Below are 22,485 nucleotides of genomic sequence, written 5' to 3' on the forward strand. Positions count from 1 at the left end.
CCAACAGTGCCAACACTTTTCATTCAATTCCAATTGTTTTTGTGAAGATAGTAGTGAGTCAACTTCTTGAACTGCAGTAGGTGATTTGGTGAAGGTATATCTTTGATTCTGTTGGGCAAGTCATTCTAGGGTTTTAACAGTAATATTTACAGCAGTCAATTAACCGACAGCCACACATCTTACAGACATGGGAGGAAACTCACATAGCGAGGCAAAATCCATGTGATTATGAGTATGCAAATTCCACATAATACTGGAGGTCAGAATTGAACTAATGACACAATACTGCAGTTGGACTCCAAGAAACACGTTTAAATTTTCTACCATATTTTCACAGGAAAGGTGACATTGGATCACGAGTGTTGAAAGGAGTCATGCGTGTTGGCGTGTTGGCGAAAGGATTGCTTCTACGTGGAGATCGGAATGTTAATCTTATCCTGCTCTCTGCCCACAAACCCACCAAAACCCTTCTGGAGAAAATCTCAGCCAACCTGCCTAAACAGCTCTTGGTAATCATCCTTCTGAATTTAATTGAACTTTCTGAAGCTATTTTCTGTGTTCTGACTAACACTAAAGAAAATTTGGATGTCTTAGCTATGTCAAATATTAGATTAAATTAGGTTATGAGGACACACAGTCCTCTTCTATTGTCATTTAGTAATGCATGCATTAAGAAATGATACAATGTTCCTCCAGTATGATATCACAGAAACACAAGACAAGCCAAGACTAAAAAACTGACAAAAAACACATAATTATAACATATAGTTACAAGGGTGCAAAGCGATACCGTAATTTGATAAAGAACAGACCATGGACAAGGTAAAAAAAAGTCTCAAAGTCTCTCGAAAGTTCCATCATCTCACGCAGATGGTAGAAGGGAGAAGCTCTCCCTGCCATGAACCTCCAGCGCTGCAAACTTGCCGATGTAGCACCCTGGAAGCACCCAACCACAGCCGACTCTTGGAGTCCATCTGAAAACTTCGAGCCTCCGACCAGCCCTCTGACACCGAGCACCAACTCTGCCGAGTGCTTCGACCCCGGCCCCGGCAATAGGCAAAGCCAAGGATTTGGGGCCTTCCCCTCTGGAGATTCTCGAGCCCCAGCGAAGCAGGCATTTCAGAAGTTTCTGCAGATGTTCCTCCGTCTTTCTCACGTCTGTCTCCACCAAATCAGGATTGTGCACAGTACCTACTTAACAAATACCAATATCATTTCGGAGCGACCACGTGCGCTGTGTTGCGCCTCCATCTTCTCCTCCCCTCCATAGATATAGTTATTGCAGTTTCAGATGTGTGCAAGGCATGGTGTATTTATGGCTCATTTAGTTTATTTTAAGGAAATCAGTGCCGTTCTTGAGATTTGAAGTCATTTTCTGCTGAAGTTCTTTCCATTTTAAACTTTAAAATCCAAACCAAATTGTTTTAAGCTATGCAGATTGGTGAAAAGCAACCAAAGGACCTGATTGGAAGATGTTTTTTCTGCTTCTGAAGGTGCTGACTCCTTTTTTTTATTTTTGGATGTTGTTTCATGGGCACCCTATAGCACATTTGCCAATTGTTAACATGCAAGTCAAAATGAGTGGTAAAAAGTGGTTTTGACTGTGAGGATGAAAAATGGCTACAAAGCCCTGTCAGCACCTAGCCACTCTCTGCTAACTCTGTTAATACTTGAATAATGGTCTACTACCATTTTTCTCACAACTGAAATCAGCTGACTTTTCACAGTAGAATTATTTCTGTTGTTACTGGTTTTGCATTGTTGCATTATGCAACAAAAAAAGGCTCAGCATCTGAACAATTTTCATGAAATTAATTTCTAATCTTTCTTCTGATCTTTTTATATAAGGTCTTATTTTTTGATTTGTAGACCATAACAGAAGAATTATATGAACTGAAAACCTGCCCAGATGAATCTTGCATTTTCCTGACTACGAGTAAAGAGCCTAAGATGCAGGTCAAAATTTCGCTGACCTCTCCTGTAATGCGAGATGATATTCTGAAAGACAAGGGTGAGATTCACTCAAGAGTTTTGAAAAACCTTATGTTGGGTGGAAATCTGTGTGTCATTGACATTTACCTGAATCACTGGGCTGGAGGGGGTTTGGCCACAAAATTTCCCAATGGCATGGAGTTATTATAAGTGTACTGCAACCTAGTTCTAAAGAAGGAATGCAAACAACTTTTCCCATGGTGTTTTTTCATTTAATTCTGTTACCCTTAGTTCTGCTCGGCCCTCAGATTCCCAATTTGTATCTGTAGAAAACTAGCTAAAATGGTGGCTTGTTCAGTATTTTAGCTCTCATTTACTATAAACTAACTGTTGCTTTGGGACTATCCCCTCTTTATTTTTAAGATGCAACAACTGCCCCAGTGCAGGATCCATCAGATGTATTGAACAAGCAAAAATGCCTTGAGGGTCTAGCTGCCCTTCGTCATGCCAAGTGGTTCCAGGTAAAAATATATTGTGTAGTGGTTTATTTTTCAGTATCCATTAGCTTTAGGTGGGACCATTGGATTTTATGATTGTTTACTTCCATCTTCATTAGTGATTGTTTACTGATTGCTTGGTCCTTTTAATAAAGATCATGAATTTACACTGAATGACTCAATCAAATTCATTTACTTAAAGGAGACAAAGGGAAAATGCTGGAAATAAAGTAGTTCCAGAGTTGAAAGAATTATCTTAGAATTTGAAACTAAACTGAATTTGGACTACCTTAATAAAGGCATTAACTTGCTGCTTTTGTCTTGATAGCAGTTGATGACCTTGTTTACCAACAGTGATTTTTTTTTTAAATTTTAGTTTAATGTGTGGGATTTCAGAAGTATTAAACATATTTCAGAAATCAAGAGTTGGTCACAAACATTGCTAAATCAAAATGGTGTTCAATCATTGTTCCGATCAAAACTTTTTTAACCACAACTTGAACGCAGGTGGTTTAGCTTATCACTGAGGCTTTTAAGGGCATATTTCCCTTTTCTATTTTTAGAAATTTATGTTGACATGTGCACTTTGTTCTCTGCATGTTGGTGGGTACAGAGGTGCCGTAAGTCAAAGTAGCTGTAGATCTGAGATTGATCTTTGGAAAGAGCCTTCAATGTGAAATGAAATATTCCCTAAACTATTGGAAATGGAGTGATGCTAAAAATGAAATATGAAATGGAAACAGGATGGCAAATAAAGAATGATAATGTGCAGCTGGAATATGCTTACATTAGAATAATTTCTGTGAACATTGCATTAAATAAATTAATTTTTATGGTGCAGTTACCATCACTAAACTAGGTAAACATGTTGTTTGTTCTTTAAGTCTTTATTTGATCTACAAGGACGCATTATTCTAAAGCTGTCGTTTTAAAGGGCGGTTTTTATCTTTAAATGTTTATTCCAGAACACTTAAATTTACATTTTCTAGTGACCAATATTGATAATTTCTGCTCTGATTTTATAATTAGCATGAGGAATAAGTTCCATTCCATATTTCATTATATTTTTTAATTGCAACCAAAACAGGAAATGCAAGAAATATTCAGCAGGTCACAGCATTTAAGAAGAGAGAAACAGAATTGGCATTTTAGGTGAATGGCGTTTCATTAATTCTAATGAACCCTCATCCATATGAACTGTTAATTCTGCTTTATCTTCTACAGGTGCTGATTGACTTCTGAATATCTCCAGTATAATTTATTAATACTCTTTCATAGTTAACTGTTCTTCAAGTTTGGTGTATAATTGAATCTCTTGTTGTGAATTAAATAATATTATCTGTGCATTTCAACATTAAGTTTAAACATAAATGAATATCATTTCCTTTGCAAATGGAAGGCGAGGGCTAATGGCTTGCAATCCTGTGTGATCATCATACGAATACTACGTGACCTGTGCCAGCGTGTGCCAACTTGGGGAGCCTTACCAGACTGGGTGTGTATGCAAATTCTATGTGAGGTGATCCTAGTAAAATTATGTTTTCTTTTTCCCTATCCTTCCTGACCCTGTTTTTTCCCTAAAGGCATTTAGTGTTATGATTCTATGGATATGATAGCTCCCGGGTACTTGCCCAAGTTAGTTACATAAGCCTGCATATTTGAATTTTAGCAACTATTCTTGGAGGTCAATATGGCAGCTTTGTGCAAATCATTAGATAATCCCTCAAGAGTGGAAACCTTATGCTGTTCCCTTTTTAGTATATTAAGGCAAGTTCTCGAGCTGTTTCACCTCAATCCTTTCAGGCATGTTTCTGCATCTGGTAAAAATGGCCAGTGTATCATTGCCAATAAGGGGGCCAGTAGATGCTTTGTTTCAATTAAGCCAGTTTACAATTGTAAGTAAGTATTTTGTCTATGTGACTGGTCCAAAAAAAGATTCATTGCTGTGACTTCAATCCAAATAAATGATTCCATTGTAAGTTCCATTCCAAATGCAGCAGTTCATTATTTTTATAAGACATTTGAAGCATTAGTAGTAATTGGGTGTCTTTCAATTTTAAAAAGATACCATTTCTTCATCCCTCAGATATTACCAGTAGCTGGCAACTCTTCTTGATTTTTATCATTTTTTTTCTCCTTTAGTTATTTTTTGCTTAGTAATTTCTTCTGGCCTTGGAGACTTAAGATTTACAGTGCCTATAAAATGTATTCACCCCACCTCAGAAGATTTCATGTTTTATTGTTTTGCAACATTGAATTACAGTGGACTTAATTTCGCTTTTTTGACACTAATCAAAAGAAAAAGACTCTTCTTGTCAAGGTGAAAATAGATCTCTACAAAGTGATCTAAATTCATTACAAATATAAAACACAAAATAATTGATAACATAAGTATTCCCCCCCCCCCCCCTTTAACATGACACACCAAATCATCACTAGTGCAGCTGTTTAACATACTTAGTTAAATGGATTTCTGGTTTTGGAGACCAGTGTGCAGTCAAGGTGTTTCAATTGATTGTAATAAAAATGCACCTGTATCTGGAAGATCCGACTGCTGGTGAGTCAGTATCTTGGCAAAAACTACACCATAAAGCCAAAAGAACACTCCAAGCAACTCCCCAAAAAGATTATTGAAAAACAAAAGTCAGAAGATGGTGCAGGAAAATTTCCAGGTCACTGAATATCCCTTGGAGTACAGTTATGTCAATCATCAAGAAATGGAAAGAGTATGGGACAGCTGTAAATCTGCTTAGAGCATGCTGTCTTCAAAACTGACTGTGCAAGAAGAGGACTAGTGAGGGAGGCCACAAAGAGACCTGTGACATCTCTGGAAAGAGCTGCAAGTTTCTGGCTGAGATAGGAGAGACTGTGCATACAACAGCTGTTGCCTGGGTGCTTCACCAGTTGCAGCTTTATGGGAAAGTGGCAAAGAGAAAGCCACTGTTGGGGAAAAAAAAACTCTCATGAAATCTCGGCAAGAGTTTCCCAGGAGACATGTGGAAGACTCTGAAGTCAGCTGGAAGAAGGTTCTATGGTCTGATGAAACCAAAATTGAGCTTTTTGTCCATCAGACTGAACGCTATATTTGGCGTAAGCCAAACACTGCACATCAAAAATGCACCATCCCTACCGTAATGCATGGTGGTGGCTGAATTATTCTGTGGGGATGCTTCACTGCAGCAGGCCCCGGAAGGCTTGTATAGGTAGAGGGTAAAATGAATGCAGCAAAATACAGGGAAATCCTGGAGGAAAACCTGATGCAGTCTACAAGAGAACTGTGAGTTGGGAGATTTATTTTCCAGCAAAACAAATAACCCAAAGCTACACAGGAATGGCTTAAAAACAACAAAATTAATGTCCTGAAGTGGTCAAGTCAGAGTCCAGATCTCAATACAATTCAGAATTTGTGGCTGGACTTGAAACGGGCTATTCACTCACGATCCCCAGGCAATCTGACAGAGCTTGAGCAGTTTTTTAAAGAAGAATGGGGAAAGATTGCAGTGTCCAGATGAACAAAGCTGATAGAGACCTATCAACACAAACTCAAGGCTGTAATTGCTGCCAAAGGTGCATCTACTAATTACTGATTTGAAAGGGGTGAATACTTATGTAGTCAATTATTTTGTGTTTTATATTTGTGATTAATTTAGATCACTTTGTAGAAGTCTGTTTTCACTTTGACATGAAAGTATCTTTTTCTGTTGAGCAGTGTCAAAAAAAACCAAATTAAATCCACTGTGATTCAATATTGTAAACCAATAAAACATTAAAACTTCCACGAGGGGTGAATACTTTCTTCCAACTTATTTCTATGGTTGACAGTTGTAATCATTCAGAACGGACCATTACCCTGCTGATTTCTTTCATTTGCTACCAGAGCCATTAATTCCTCCTCCCTATTCTGTAGCATTCCTCCATTCTTCTACTTTAGACTGTGAGTTGGCTTTATGCAGAGCTTGAACTAGTCTTTGTTACTCCAGATGTGCATTTCCAGTTCTTTAGTTCTTTTACACTTGATATTTTAGATTGAATTTGAGTTTAGATGCAGACTGCTGTTCGGGGAGGGGGAAGAGTCAACTTTCTTTGTATATACTGTATTTCACAACTTTGAAAGTAGGTTCAGATCAATTTTAATTCCACGTTGCTTTTTTGAAAAAAAACAGGCTATGGAGCTGCTTGTGGAGAAAGCCATTAGCAGTTCTTCAGGCCCATTGAGTCCTGGTGATGCAATGCGGAGGGTATTGGAATCTATTGCCTCTGGAGTTCTTCTTCCAGGTTGGTGTCTCTTGCTTGTTTTGGGGGTCAATCGTCTTTTGGCCTATATCTTCTTGTGCAAGGCATTTTGTTTTTTTTCCTTTCAAAATTATATGATTTTTTTTTTGCTTAAGTTAAAGGATGTCACTGTTAAGAATGAAACGCCCACTGTGTGGGCCCCCATTCGCAGCATCATCACACTTTGGTTAAGTATAGCAATCCTACTATTTAAGGTTCTCAATACTGTGTCCCAGCAGTCCCAAGTCAGTTTCAGCCCTTAGTTGTAGAATTGACTGTTCCAATGATGAGGTTATCTCTAACTTTCCCAAGTGGAGTAATGTGATAATTTTTTCTGTGACTATATCAGTATTTAGTGGCCATTTTGAACTACAGTAGATTTCCAGTATTAAGCCAAATTAAAGACCTTGTCAGATAGTGGATTAGATCATTTCCTGCAGAACTATATTCACCGGAATTTGAGTTCAGGCCCAGGAGATGAAAAGGACAAAATCTCACCTATAGTACAGCAATGGCTGCCCCTACTATAATCTAATACCTGGTATAGAAGAGGCAATTAGAAGAGAAGTTGAATTATTTATCATTCCTAATATGAATGAATCTTACTACTTTTAAGTTTACATTGAAGGCTTTACCAGCTGTCTCAATGTTTTTTAAAGAAACTCAAGCAATAGACTCCAGCATGTCATTGTATCACTGTGACTACATCTACTATGCACTTATGCCTGTTGGTTTCATTCTGCATTTTAGCAAAGGTGAATCTCTCTCAAACCTTTATATTGACTATTTAAAACTGAAATGATGAAGTAAAGCCTGATTTTTTTGTGTTAAGTTCTAATGGAATTTAAGTTGGAAGATAGGTTCCTGTTGTTCCTACATCCAGGCTCTCACAAAGCCTTGTCATTTTTAACATGTTCTATTAGCCTCAGTGCAAAATTTTACAATGAACTTCTGTAACCCAAAAACTGAAACTGTAGCTTGTAGATGATGGAGCTTCATTGCAAAGGAGAGAGTGTTGGTATCTCTTGCTGTCTAGATTGTTCGGATTATAGAATAACCATAAAGAATAAGATGGGTGATCGGGATTTTTTTTTTTGGAAGCTTGTTCCATAGTTTGCCAAATCAATTTTGATTTATGTGCAATTTCTCCAAGAATAGAATATGCACAGCAACACTTTTGATGCCACATATCGACCATTTTTACCTGTGTGATGAGATCATTTTAAAATTCAAGTCTGGTTATAATGTCTGACTAGATCTTGTATTTGCTTGCAACAGATGGCCCTGGTCTTCTTGATCCCTGTGAAAAAGATCACTCAGATGCCCTTTCCTCCATGAACCATCAGCAGAGAGAGGATATTACAGCCAGTGCACAGGTAAGATTTCTTTGCCAGGCATATATCCATTTCATCAAGATACCCCCTTTGAAACCAACTTTCGAACATCCAGAGTGAGGTGAAAATAAAAAGGCCAACATCCAGAATCTGAAATTAAAACAGGAAATGGAAAATTCATTAACCTTTTAAAGAGTATGAGGCCAGTTTAGAGTTTTTCTCCTTGTGCTCTTAGAGTTTTTTTTAACTTGTGGTACCGACTCGAAACGAATGCAATCACCACAGATGCTGATAGTCAGTTCTCTGATATCTTATGGTCCTAAGAAGATCTCATTGAACAATTATTGGAGCAGTTCTGAAGGAGGGTCTTTCATTTGGAAATGCTGGCTGTGCTTCTCTTCATCAGAAGCACTTGACCTACTGAGTACCTCCAGCATTTTTTGTTTTTGTTTGTTTTCTGAAATTCGTAGTTTTCTGATTTACAATCAAGTTAGATTACTGTCTATATTCAAAGGGTGATTTGACAAAATCCTTATTTTGGGTTGGTCTATATTGTCCAACTATTTTGAAATTGAACATAACAGCTTGTAATTACAATAAAATTAATTACAGGTTTCCCTCGCCATCCGAAGATAAAGCGTTCCTATGAAACGGTTCGTAAGCCAAAATGCCGTAAAGTGAAGAAGCAATTACCATTTATTTATATGGGAAAATTTTGTGAGCGTTCGCAGACCCAAAAGATAACCTACCAAATCATGCCAAATAACACATAAAACCTAAAATTACAGTAACATATAGTAAAAGCAGGAATGATATGATAAATACACAGCCTAAATAAAGTAGAAATACTTTTCCACAATCATTGTCACACTGTTCTCTGTAGCGAAAATCTCACACAAGCGCTCTCGGCAGAAACACTCTCTCTAGTAACCTTTAAGCTATGAAGCTGCCAAATCATACCAAATAACACATAAAAATACTCAGCCTATATGGAGAAATAATGTATGTACAGTGTAGTATCACTTACTGGAATCGGGAAGACAGCGCTGAGCACACTGATGATGCGTTAGGCTGAGTCGTTGGAGGTTGGGGTGGTGCAGTGGTCCCCACCCTCCAGGCCGCCAACCGATACCGATCCGCGAAGCATGCAGGGGTACAGCGGTGGCCGAGACGCACCTAGCACATCTTTAAGAAGAAAGCCGAAATAAATAAGCTAATTAATTAGGTGCCGCCCGGCATGTAAATGTCGGCCCAGATCAGAGATTCAGCAATCGCCTCTGATCTGGGCTGACATTTATCTGCCGGGTGGCACCTAATTAATTAGCTTGTTTATTTTGGCTTTTTTCTTAAAGATGTGTTGAGTGCGTCCCGGCTACTGTTGCATTCTCCGTGGCCCAGGGGTTGGGCTGGTGGGACACTGGGGTGTCATCTCATCATCGTCTGTTTCCATCAAGGCAGGCAGGTCATCTTCTTCTGTGTCTGCCTGCCTCAATGTCGAAGGTCGAGGTTCGTCATCTGCTGTGGCTGATGTGGAAGGCTTGAAAAATGACAGTATGCTTGACTGCTGAGCCTTGCACATTTTTCTATCATACAGTTCTTTGTAAGCACTCAAATCATCTTGCAAATATGATCTAAACCTACGTACCCTTTCAAAATTAAAGTTGTACTTTTCTGTGATTACTGCAGCGAAAATCTCATGCAGTTGCTTCACGTTCAGTTCCTGGACGACTTCACTTTCGGTCTGTTCGCTACTGCATTCGGTTTCGATTGTTATCCTTTCTTCTTCCAATTGCATCAGCTCTTCATCTATCAGTTGTTGGTCATGGGATGCCAAAACCTCTTCAACATCATCTTAGTCAACTTCCACAAGCCAAACTCACTTTGTCCTTACTTCGTTCACCACGATCGAAATACTTAATTATGGTCTAGTTTTACGCTAAGTGTAACACCCTTGCGAGCTCTTTTAGGCTTTTCCGATACCTTAGAACTCATCTTGCTAACAGATGCTCACAGGCACATGTTTAAGCAATGCCGGCTAGAATGCCGTTCCGGGGTCGGAGCTTGGCTGCTTCGGGTGTGCGCTGCCTTTTTTCGTATCTGTTAGTGAAAATAGGTGACTAATGTAGCTCTTTTGTAACAGCAAGGTTTCGTAAAGTGGGGGGGTGGGGGGACCTGTAATCACTTCAAGAAAATTACATTGAAGGCTAAAAATACAAAGTAAAAAAAGATTCTGAAAGAGCACAATATGTTCATTGGTAATCAATAGAGAAAAGATTTTTGTGCTGTAGGTAGAGATTGCAATTTTTGGGGGATTTTAGATGTTTCTTGCTCTTGTTAACATTAAACATTTGGACTATCATGTTAATTGTTTGTCCATGTATGTTTATTGTACGTTTTTCCTCCCAGCATGCATTAAGGTTGCTCGCATTTAGGCAGATTCACAAAGTTCTTGGAATGGACCCACTGCCCCAGCCGAAACCACGGTTTAATATGCGAAATCGTAAAAGGAGACGAGATACCAGCGAAACAGCAGAAGGGGAAGGGGATGGAAAGAAAGATAAAAAGGACAGCGACACGGGAGATGTCTAGACCTGTTCTAAGTCATGCTAAATTTTCAGAATTGCAGTTTTTTTATATGTTGCTGTTTAGTCTGAGATATTTGCAATTTTAGTGTTTTACTTGAATAACAAGGTACTGTAGATTTGTTTTATATTGCTTATTGAATAATAAATTGCATCATTCCATGAAGATCATGTTGCCCATGGCAACAGCTCTCTTTCTCTTTCCTTGATCACTTTCTTCCTATGCCACTCCCAGCAAATAGTGCTCGGCAAGTGAATTGACCTGGTCCAGAAACCCACCTCTTCATGATTTAAAAACCAAAGCTGACTCCATGCTTCCTTGAATCAAATGAGGCTGCTTTCTGTCATGAAGTTGTTAAAATTGGTAAGATGTTTTAAATGTATTCAGATAAAAGATGGGGTGTCTGCATATATATGTCACCATTGCTTTCTTTTCTGTGCCAAGAGCTGCTAAATGCAACTGATTGGGAGTACCTCATGTTTTATTCATTGTTATATTCTACATAAGCACTTTTTGAAGCCCTTTGGGTCTTGTTGAAATAATTGTATGAACATCAGAAACTTCTCAGTTGGATGTGGCTAACATATATCAAACTTGTGGCATAATGACAAACTAGAAAATCCAAGGCCTTCCACGGGGATCATGGAGACCAGTAGGCAATCCATTATGTACACTACATTTCTGTTTACTGATACAGGGTGTACATTTTGCCAAACTAGAGAGGTAGAATTTCAATTTGGAAATTGCTTTAGGAAAATTTGGTTAGCCAACTCCTAATTTGGCTTTTCGACTTGGTTGGAAAATACCCGTTTCATATCTGTTGCTATTTATTGGTGCCAGAATCACCAGTAAGTTATTTCTAATAGCTTACTTCACTTTTCCAAAGCATAACTACTTGGAATGAAGTTTGGCTAGATACTGAATTATTTTTGTAGCTCAATTAATAAAGAGAGTTCTTCCAACTCTTCTGCATATAGTTTTTTTTCTCGGCAATGATTATCATCTGCATGTCTGTTAAAATACCTTATGAATCTTCAGGTTTCTTATAGCTTTTTTGAATAGTTTTTTTCTGTTCAATCTTTTTTTTAATTTTGGTAATTCAGACATACAGCTTGTTAAAAATTTCTTTAAATGTTTTTCTGGCCAAACCCACAAGTAATTCCCTAGTTCAATGAAATAATTTGCTATTCTTGTATTTAAAAATACTAAAGGACCTAACTATAAAATTTACTGATAAATCTAATTTGAAGACTTCTATGTGAATTAGGTTTCCCAGACTAGATGGGAATCAAAAATTGGGTTACATGTGATTCTGTAGGTGATTGGGTAGTGAGGCTGGAGTTGAGGGTGTGAACATTTTTCTTTAAATAATCTCCAGCTCGTGTTGTAAAAGGCCATGTCTGCCCTGTGACACCTATCACACCTCTGAGTAGATCCTTCCAGCGGTTAGTTGGGTGCTAAATTGTCCTGACACTGGGTGATATCATGACTCAAAACAGCTTGTCCACCAAAATTGCTTGGCACTCAACTATAAAAGTCTTTTGTGCATAAAATGTACAGTTAAACTGGTTACACTATTGACATTTGTATAGGTAGGAAATGCCTCTCACTGTAAACGTATCCAACTAAGTTTTACTTATTGAAGTGTTATTTCTATGGAAATGTGGCTTTGTCCTCAGCTCTGTGGTATTTTAAAAAAAAATGTATTCAATTTTTTGTTGGCTATGTATTACATTACTGAAATAGTGTGAAAGTGCAAATGAGAAAGAGAGCAGTGTAGGGGATCTTTGTGTACCAAGATCCTTTTTATGTTTTGAGGTAGCTGTTCACAACACTGCAACTCTAAGAAGATAACTGGGAAATAAAATCCTTACTCAATGACTGCATGTTCTGATGGTGCTTTTTGTTGCATTCAGAATTTCTGTAAATATGTTTTTGAATTTCACTGCATAGTGACCAACTTCCCTGTGAAGTGCAGGATTTGTTTGCAAGGCATACTTTGGTAAGTTAATAAAGTTACTTCAACATGATATCCCTTTACCAAAGGGTCATTTGTGTGGTCATTTATTGTTCTCCACAGATCGCTGGATTAAATATTTGAAATTGCTGTTACGAAAATCCAGATGCCAGCATAACAAGGCAGATGGTGAAAGCTGATTTTCAGTTAACATTGACAATAGTCATCCGCCCTTACTGATAGCAATACAATCTATTAAGCAGGGAATATTGATAGCTGAAGGAATATGATTTAAATTTTGCTACTCTCAGCATTCAGGCAGGATATTCTGTTTGGTATAATTGATACTAAAGGTGCACAACTTTTTCTTGCATTGAAGAGGGGGTTGACAATCTAATCACTTTTGACATTCATCCACACAAAACGTATTTTAACTTAACATTACCAGAAATTAACATTTTTAGTTATGTACATGAAGACACATTCTGAAGATTTTTATTCTAGATTATGTTCAGATTGTTATCAAATGTCTGTGAGGCAATGATAGATTCCCTATAATCAATAAAATGAATAGTATCTGGCATGGTTGTTTTTGACATCACGATTTGCTTGAAATTACTTGAATCCCAGAGCAGTCCTGGAGACTCAATCTGGTTTTTGATGCTACTACTATCAAATCATGGATTTCAAATATCTGCCTGACAAATTAAATACTGTACTTGCTTGCAAAGTATACATTTTCCTCCATTTTCAAATAAAACATTTTGATCCTACAATCTTCCAACTTCTATTTAGTGCTTGTTTATTCTTTTGTGTCATCCTCCTTTCATTTGAAATGGAATTAACTTTTCATGAATGTCTCCATAATGATATGATCACAAATCAGAAAAATTCCAGTATTTTTAATTTCCTGCAAATCTATAAGGCTTCAAATGAAAATTCCTCATTTCTTGTTAGAACTTGCAGTGTATTCTATTTATAAATGCAGTCTAGTTCTTTTTTAGTAATTAACAAAGGCTGTGAACTTTGTTTTGATATTGTGATATTATTGGTGTTAAACATACATTATGGCTCAAACTTCTTTAGGTACACATCCACACCCATCTACCCATCCATCTCTTGGTCTTCTCAATGCACAGGTTTGAAAAAGCAAAATAGTGTTTCAGAAAATCTGAAATAAAAACAGAAACCATTACAGACACTTTAAGCAACACACATTAAAGTTGCTGGTAAACGCAGCAGGCCAGGCAGCATCTATTGCAAGAGTTTCTGTTGACGTTTCAGGCCGAGGCCCTTCATCAGGACTAACTGAAGGAAGAGTTAGTAAGAGATTTGAAAGGGGGAGGGGGAGATCCAAAATGATAGAAGACAGGAGGGGGAGGGATGGAGCCAAGAGCTGGACAGGTGATTGGCAAAGGGGATATGAGAGGATCATGGGACAGGAGATCAGGGGAGAAAGACGGGGGGGGGAACAGAGGATGGGCAAGAGGTATAGTCGGAGGGACAGAGGGAGAAAAAGAGTGACAGAAAGAATGTTGTATAAAAATAAATAACGGATGAGGTACTGGGGAAGGTGGGGCATTAGCGGAAGTTAGAGAAGTCGATGTTCATGCCATCAGGTTGGAGGCTACCCAGATGGAATATAAGATGTTGTTCCTCCAACCTGAGTGTGGCTTCATCTTTACAGTAGGGGAGGCCGTGGATGGACATGTTAGAATGGAAATGGGACGTGGAATTAAAATGTGTGGCCACTGGGAGATCCTGCTTTCTCTGGCGGACAGAGCGTAGGTGTTCAGAGAAAGCAGGATCTCCCAGTGGCCACACATTTTACTCCACGTCCCATTCTCATTCTGACATGTCCATCCACGGCCTCCTCTACTGTAAAGATGAAGCCACACTCAAGTTGGAGGAACAACATCTTATATTCTGTCTGGGTAGCCTCCAACCTGATGGCATGAACATCGACTTCCGCTAATGCCCCACCTCCCCCTAGTACCCTATCCGTTATTTATTTTTATACAACATTCTTTCTGTCACTCTCCTTTTTCTCCCTCTGTCCCTCCGACTATACCTCTTGCCCATCCTCTTCCCCCCCCCCCCCCCCGGTCTTTCTCCCCTGATCTCCTGTCCCATGATCCTCTCATATCCCCTTTACCAATCACCTGTCCAACTCTTGGCTCCATCCCTCCCCCTCCTGTCTTCTCCTATCATTTTGGATCTCCCCCTCCCCCTCCCACTTTCAAATCTCTTACTAACTCTTCCTTCAGTTAATCCTGATGAAGGGCCTCGGCCTGAAAAGTTGACTGAAACTCTTCCAATAGGTGCTGCCTGGCCTGCTGCATTTACCAGCAACTTTGATGTGTGTTGCTTGAATTTTCAGCATCTGTAGAATTCCTGTTGTTACAGACACTTTAAATTGGGTAGACCTGTGGTGAAAAAAGTGGATAGAATTTTATGTTGAAAATAGTCTGGAAAAATCATGGATCTGAAATTTTAATTCTCTGTATGAATATCTGTCTTGTTGAATTTTTTTTTCTTTTTTAAAGTAACCTGGTGAGTTTATGTACAAGTTAACAGAGGGAACAGAAACTATTAAAAATGCACAGGATTGCTACTGGATGTTATCTAGATCATAAAGAGCTTAGTGCTGGACCAGTGGGAAATCTTTGCCCTTATGGCTATAGCACAAGCTCTATGGCTCCTTACAAAGAAGCATTTAGTTAGCTATATGTTGTGAATCGCAGCTGTATATGCGATCAAAATGCTGGAGGAACTCAGCAGGTCAGGTAGCATCTATGGAATTGAATTCAATGTTTCGAGCTGAGCCCCTTCATTGGGACTGAGAAGGAAGGGGGAAGATGACAAAATATAAAGGTGGAGGAGGGGAAAGACAAGCTAGATGGTGATCAGTGAAGCCAGGTGGGGGGAGGGAGGAACTATGAATTAAGAAGCTGGTAGCTGACAGATGAAAAAGGCAAAGGCTGTAGAAGAAGGAATCTCATAAGAGGAGAGTGGATGACAGGAGGAAGGGCACCAAAGTGAGATGATAGGAAGGTGGAGAATAGAAGAAGAGGGAAAAATAAAGAGAAAGAGAAATAAATGTTCATGCCATGGGTTTGGAGGCTACTTAGATGTGTGTTGCTCCTCTACCCCGGGAGTGGCCTCATCATGCCCAAGAGGAGAATATGGACTCACATGTCAGACTGAGAATGGTGATGAGTATTAAAATCGTTGACCACTGGGAAATAACACTTTTTACAGATGGAACGAAGGTGCCTGACAAAGCAGTGCCGCAATTTGTGTCAGCATTTGCCAGTGTAGAGCAGGCCACATTGCGAACACTGGATACAGTAGATGACCACAACAGATTCGCAGGTGAAGTGTTGCCTCACCTGGAAGGAATTTGGGGCCCTGAATGGAGGTTAATGGGTGTATATAGCATTTCTGTCTCAGGCATGCATGGCAGGAGTGAATCACAGAAGGAGCAACCCCTGTGGAAAGTGGAGAGAGGGGTGGAATAAAGGTGTGTTTGGTGATGAGATCTTTTTGAAGTTAGTGGAAGTTGATGTGTTGGATGTGGAGGCTTATAGGGTGGTAGGTGAGGACAAGAGTAACTTAAATCCTGTTAACACAGTAGGAAGCTGGGATGAGCGTGGATGGCCAGGAAATAGAGGAGATGCAGGTGAGGGCAGCATCAATGGTGAAGGAAGGGAAACCACATTCTTTGAAGAAGGAGGGCATCTCTGATGCCCTGTAAAGGAGTGCCTTATCCAGAGAGCAGATGCGGCAGAGACAAAGGAATTGAGAAAAGGGAACATCATTTTTACAGGAGACACAGAGTGGGAAAAGTTATAGTCAAGATATCTGTGGGAATCTGTAGGTTTGTAAAAGACATCAGTAGATACTTTGCCTCCAAAGATAGAGACAGATCAAGAAAGGAGAGAGATGTCAGAAGTTGTTCCAGTGAATTTAAGGGCAGAGTGAAAGATGGAGACAAAGTTGATAAAATTGACAAGCTCAGCATTGGTGCATGAAGGAGCACCGATGTAGATGCATTTGTCACTGTACCTCTTACCACTCCAACCAAAGTATGCTTTCCACAAAAGAAACTGCAACCTTCCACTTCCCTGTTTTAGATACTGGTCTCTGGTTCTTAAAAAAAAATGTGATTGTTAATTCCAAACAATTTAGTGGAAACAGCTGAAACTGAAGCTGAGAGTAAGAGTTCAATTAAGTTAGCAACAAGCATATGGAATGTTGTACTGTAACTGAGACTTGCATGTTACCTGCAATTCCTGTGCTTATATGGGGTCTTGCAGGATGCTTTGAGAGTTCTGGGGAACTGTGCAAGAAGTGTTTGGTTCAAGGTTTCAGAGTCACTGTTAAATATTAGGTGGTTGGAGCTTCTCCTTGAATAGATCCTGTGCTTCAGATGTTAAGCCCCTCTGCAGCCTAAGTTTAGGATAATGAGTAGACGGTTATATGTGAGAAAATAAATCTCAAAGCTATATTCCACTCCCAGCTGGTTACTAATGGAGTGCAAGTAAGCACTGCATTGCTCAGAGGAGTAACAAATCATGGAAGCACAGCAGTCATAAAGGATTACGTATTTTGGGAGCTGTAGACACATATGTAGCCAACATATTGTGTTCCTGGTAAGAGGGTAAAGGACATCAGTGAGAGCTTGTTCGTTAATGTGCCGTCAGGGTATGTAGCGCATTCTGCTAGCAAAAGGAATGAGCTAAAAGATTTGGTAATGTCAGTACCAACAATGCAAGTAGAAAAAGGGACAAAATCCTACAAGTGTATTTTAGAGCAGAACAAGTTCTCCAAGTTACTTGCTCCCTGCTGGTGTTTTAGTGAATGTGTATCTGGAAATGTGATGTAGGTGGAAATTATTCTGACCCTTCTGGCGTTGGAGAGAAGTGGGGCAAATACAGGGCAGACTGGTTGCAACTCCGTGGAATAGCAACAAAGCAGTGGGAGAAAACAACACAGATCAGGCAGCATCCTTTTTAAAGGGAAACTTAGGTTAGCTTTCTTTTGACAGAATTAGGAAAAAAGTAAACAAGTTAGTTTTGCGTTCAGAGGGTGAGGGAGCAACGTGTAGGGCAAAGGGGAATACCTTGATAGGATGTGGTTGGTGTGAGGATTGACTTCCTGACAGGTAAATGAAGGAAAATTTGAGTCAGATTTTAGAGCAGAACAAAGTAACGCTGACTCAAACAGAAAATGAGTTACTTGAAGTTGCTAGAATCTATATTGAATCCAGAAACGTATAGTATGCCGAGATGGAGGATATTTTGTTACCAAACATTTCCTGACCTGGGAGTTTTCAGCAGTTTTAGTTTTTATTTTGCTTTTCTATTTTCATTTTCATGACAATGCAATCAATGTCCTCCACTTACAGGGTAGTCTGACGGTGCTGTGTTGGAATGTCAGAGTGAGGGAACAGGGTGGATTAAGTTAGCAGGATGGTGCTCCAGGATGTACCAGTGAAAGTGAGGAAGTAATGCAGAAAGAATTGAGAGTAAGTACCGGAGTAAGAAATAACCTGTCTCTGTCACTACCTACTGTAGTGATCCTAGTGTAGGAACTCTTAAGATATGTTTTCAGTGCAAGCAAAACAAAAAGGTTGTGGGCACATGAGAGTGTGATATGACAATTGTGGAGGAATGGTTCTAAAAGAGGGACAGGATTAGGTACTAATTTCTGGGTGTTTATTTTCATGAAAAATGGTGTGGAAGAAAGGTTAAGGGTAGAGATGGAGAATGGGTGGGTATGTATGTAGATATATATATATCTAGAATCTATGAAAATAGTTGTCTTTCCACTTGAAGTCTTTGACTTGAAAAGATAACTCTGTTTCTCTTTGTCGCAGCTATGCCGCCTTTTTGTTGGCTATGAGCAACAGTCCATGTTCCAAGCCTGCACGCGTATCCATCCCCCACTTATCTTCACTACATCGACGACTGCATTGGCGCTTCTTCCTGCACGCATGCTGAGCTCGTTGACTTCATCAACTTTGCCTCCAACTTCCACCCTGCCTTCAAATTTACCTGGTCCATTTCCGACACCTCCCTCCCCTTTCTAGATCTTTCTGTTTCTGTCTCTGGAGACAGCTTATCTACTGATGTCTACTATAAGCCCACAGACTCTCACAGCTACCTGGACTATTCCTCTTCCCACCCTGTTACTTGTAAAAATGCCATCTTCTCTCAATTCCTCCGTCTCTGCCGCATCTGCTCTGAGAATGAGGCTTTTCATTCCAGGACAAAGGAGATGTCTTCCTTTTTTAAAGAAAGGGGCTTCCCTTCCTCCACCAGCAACTCTACTCTCAAATGCATCTCTCCCATTTCACGCACATCTGCTCTCACCCCGTCCTCTCGTCACCCCACTAGGGATAGGGTTCCTCTTGTCCTCACCTACCACCCCACCAACCTCCGTGTCCAACATATAATTCTTCGTAACTTCCAACATCTCCAACGGGATCCCACCACTAAGCACAGCTTTCCCTCTCACCCCCCCCACTTCCTGCTTTCCACAGGGATCGCTCCCTACGTGACTCCCTTGTCCATTCGTCCCCCCCATCCCTTCCCACCGATCTCCCTCCTGGCACTTATTCTTGTAAGCGGAACAAGTGCTACACCTGCCTTCACGCTTTCTCCCTCAGCACCATTCAGGGCCCCATACAGTCCTTCCAGGTGAGACGACACTTCACCTGTGAGTCAGCTGGGGTGATATACTGCGTCCGGTGCTCCTGATGTGGCCTTCTATATATTGGTGAGACCCGACGCAGACTGGGAGACCGCTTCGCTGAAAACCTATGCTCTGTCCGCCAGAGAAAGCAAGATCTCCCAGTGGCCACATATTTTAATTCCACGTCCCATTCCCATTCTGATATGTCAATCAATGGCCTCCTCTACTGTCGAGATGAAGCCACACTCAGGTTGGAGGAACAACACCTTATATTCCATATGGGTAGCCTCCAGCCTGATGGCATGAACATTGACTTCTCTAACTTCCGCTAATGCCCCACCTCCCCTTCTTACCCCATCCTTTTTTTTCTCTCTTTCTCTCTCTGCCTGCTCTCCATCTTCCTCTGGTGCTCCCCTTCCCCTTTCTTTCTTCCAAGGCCTTCCATCCTATGATACTCCCCCTTCTCCAGCCTTGTATCCCTTTTGCCAATCAACTTCCCAGCTCTTAGCTTCATCCCCCACCCCATCTTCTCCTATCATTTTGGACCTCCCGCTCCTCCTCCCACTTTCAAATCTCTTACTATCTCTTTTTTCCATTAGTCCTGACAAAGGGTCTAGGCCCGAAACGTTCCATCAGCGTTTTGTGTGTGTTGCTTGAATTTGCAGCATCTGCAGATTTCCTCATGTTTCTGTTTCTCTTTTCACATTTAGCCCCTGATCTTGTGTTTTCAACACTTTCTGTTTATTTCTTTTTTTTTTAACTTTCAAGGACTGAATCTATTTAAATTAAGAAATGGTAAACGTGCCATTTCAGGAGACTCAACAAATGAAGAGATAAATAAAGAAACAGGCGAGTTGTATTTAAAATAGTCCAGATAGGCAGCATTCTCATTTGCTAAGGGTTATGGGGTAGAAATTGAGGTATTGGCCTTAATCTCTCAAATGTTAATGAGGATTCAGATTACAAATGCCATGCCCTTCTCCAAAACAAGATTGAGTCAATTTAATCTAGATGGAGATGAACATTTCAAAACTAATCAGTGATAGAATTGGCAATCATTCTGACAACACACATCAAAGTTGCTGGTGAACACAGCAGGCCAGGCAGCATCTCTAAGGAAGAGGTACAGTCGACATTTCAGGCCGAGACCCTTCGTCAGGACTAACTGAAGGAAGAGCTAGTAAGAGAATTGAAAGTTGGAGGGGGAGGGGGAGATCCAAAATGATAGGAGAAGACAGGAGGGGGAGGGATGGAGCCAAGAGCTGGACAGGTGATTGGCAAAGGGGATATAAGAGGATCATGGGACAGGAGGCTCAGGGAGAATGACAAGGAGGGGGGGAACCCAGAGGATGGGCAAGGAGTATAGTAAGAGGGACAGAGGGAGAAAAAGGAGAGTGACAGAAAGAATGTGTGTATAAAAATAAATAGCGGATGGGATACGATGGGGAGGTGGGGCATTAGCGGAAGTTAGAGAAGTCAATGTTCATGCCATCAGGTTGGAGGCTACCTAGACGGAATATAAGGTGTTGTTCCTCCAACCTGAGTGTGGCTTCATCTTTACAGTAGAGGAAGCCATGGATAGACATGTCAGAATGGGAATGGGATGTGGAATTAAAATGTGTGGCCACTGGGAGATCCTGCTTTCTCTGGTGGACAGAGCGTAGGTGTTCAGCAAAACGGTCTCCCAGTCTGCGTCGGGTCTCGCCAATATATAGAAGGCCACATCGGGAGCACCGGACACAGTATATCACCCCAGCTGACTCACAGGTGAAGTGTCGCCTCACCTGGAAGGACTGTCTGGGCCCCTGAATGGTGGTGAGGGAGGAAGTGTAAGGGCATGTGTAGCACTTGTTCTGCTTACAAGGATAAGTGCCAGGAAGGAGATCAGTGGCGAGGGATGGGGGGTACGAATGGACAAGGGAGTCGCGTAGGGAGCGATCCCTGCGGAAAGCGGGGGGGGAGGGAAAGATGTGCTTAGTGGTGGGATCCCGTTGGAGGTGGTGGAAGTTATGGAGAATAATATGTTGGACCCGGAGGCTGGTGGGGTGGTAGGTGAGGACCAGGGAAACCCTATTCCTCGTGGGGTGGCGGGAGGATGGGGTGAGAGCAGATGTGCGTGAAATGGGGGAGATGCGTTTGAGAGCAGAGTTGATAGTGGAGGAAGGGAAGCCCCTTTCTTTAAAAAAGAAGGACATCTCCCTCGTCCTGGAATGAAAAGCCTCATCCTGAGAGCAGATGCGGCGGAGACGGACAAATTGCGAGAAGGGGATGGCATTTTTGCAAGAGACAAGGTGAGAAGAGGAATAGTCCAGATATCTGTGAGAGTCAGTAGGCTTATAGTAGACATCAGTGGATAAGTTGTCTTCAGAGATAGAGACAGAAAGATCTAGAAAGGGGAGGGAGGTGTCGGAAATGGACCAGGTAAACTTGAGGGCAGGTTGAAAGTTGGAGGCAAAGTTAATAAAGTCAATGAGCTCAGAATGCGTGCAGGAAGCAGCGCCAATGCAGTCGTTGATGTAGCGAAGGAAAAGTAGGGGACAGATACCAGAATAGGTTTGGAACATAGATTGTTCCACAAAGCCAACAAAAAGGCAGGCATAGCTCGGACCCATGCGGGTGCCCATAGCTACACCTTTAGTTTGGAGGAAGTGGGAGGAGCCAAAGGAGAAATTATTAAGAGTAAGGACTAATTCCGCTAGATGGAGCAGAGTGGTGGTAGAGGGAACTGATTAGGTCTGGAATCCAAATGCTGCCTGGCCTGCTGCGTTCACCAGCAACTTTGATGTGTGTTGCTTGAATTTCCAGCATCTGTGGAATTCCTCTTGTTTGCAGTTTTAAAATCATTCTGACAGTTGTGGATAGATTACTGAAGTTTAGTATGGATGTATGAAATCAAGTTTATTTAAATCAGAGTTTTTTGTTGCAATAACAGAAATGTGATTGATGTGTATTTTGATTTTGAAAAGTATTTTGATAAAATTCTGGATAAAGGGCTCTCCATGAAATAGAAAGAGCAGAATTTTGACTCGGGATGACAAACCCAACAGTAATGGTGACTTTTTTTGGATAAATTGAAATGTAAAGTGGTATTTTCACAGTTTGATATTAGAACCACTACTTGTCTTTTAGATTCTGGACTAGTTCCTGAGGATTGGAGGGTGGCTAATGTAAGTCCGCTTTTTAAAACAGGAGGGAGAGAGAAACCGGGGAA

The 22,485-nt window shown here is 40.6% G+C and overlaps 1 protein-coding gene across 3 annotated transcripts in view; it reads left to right on the top strand.

The window, feature by feature from the left end:
• Positions 1 to 12,676, top strand: part of LOC134337337 (zinc finger RNA-binding protein-like) — a 71,140-nt gene extending 58,464 nt beyond the window's left edge. For 2 of the 3 annotated variants that reach the window (XM_063032251.1, XM_063032252.1), the window contains exons 15-21: positions 338 to 509; positions 1,870 to 2,011; positions 2,356 to 2,453; positions 3,829 to 3,924; positions 6,593 to 6,704; positions 7,980 to 8,077; positions 10,442 to 12,676. In XM_063032251.1, the coding sequence (XP_062888321.1) occupies positions 338 to 509; positions 1,870 to 2,011; positions 2,356 to 2,453; positions 3,829 to 3,924; positions 6,593 to 6,704; positions 7,980 to 8,077; positions 10,442 to 10,624 (901 nt within the window). In that variant the 3' untranslated portion in view covers positions 10,625 to 12,676. The remainder of the gene's footprint in view (positions 1 to 337; positions 510 to 1,869; positions 2,012 to 2,355; positions 2,454 to 3,828; positions 3,925 to 6,592; positions 6,705 to 7,979; positions 8,078 to 10,441) is intronic. The other variant, XM_063032253.1, reaches the window with a different exon arrangement.
• Positions 12,677 to 22,485: the final 9,809 nt, after the last annotated feature.

The sequence above is a fragment of the Mobula hypostoma genome, chromosome 24 (genome assembly GCF_963921235.1).
Source record: "Mobula hypostoma chromosome 24, sMobHyp1.1, whole genome shotgun sequence".
Lineage (NCBI taxonomy): Eukaryota > Metazoa > Chordata > Chondrichthyes > Myliobatiformes > Myliobatidae > Mobula > Mobula hypostoma.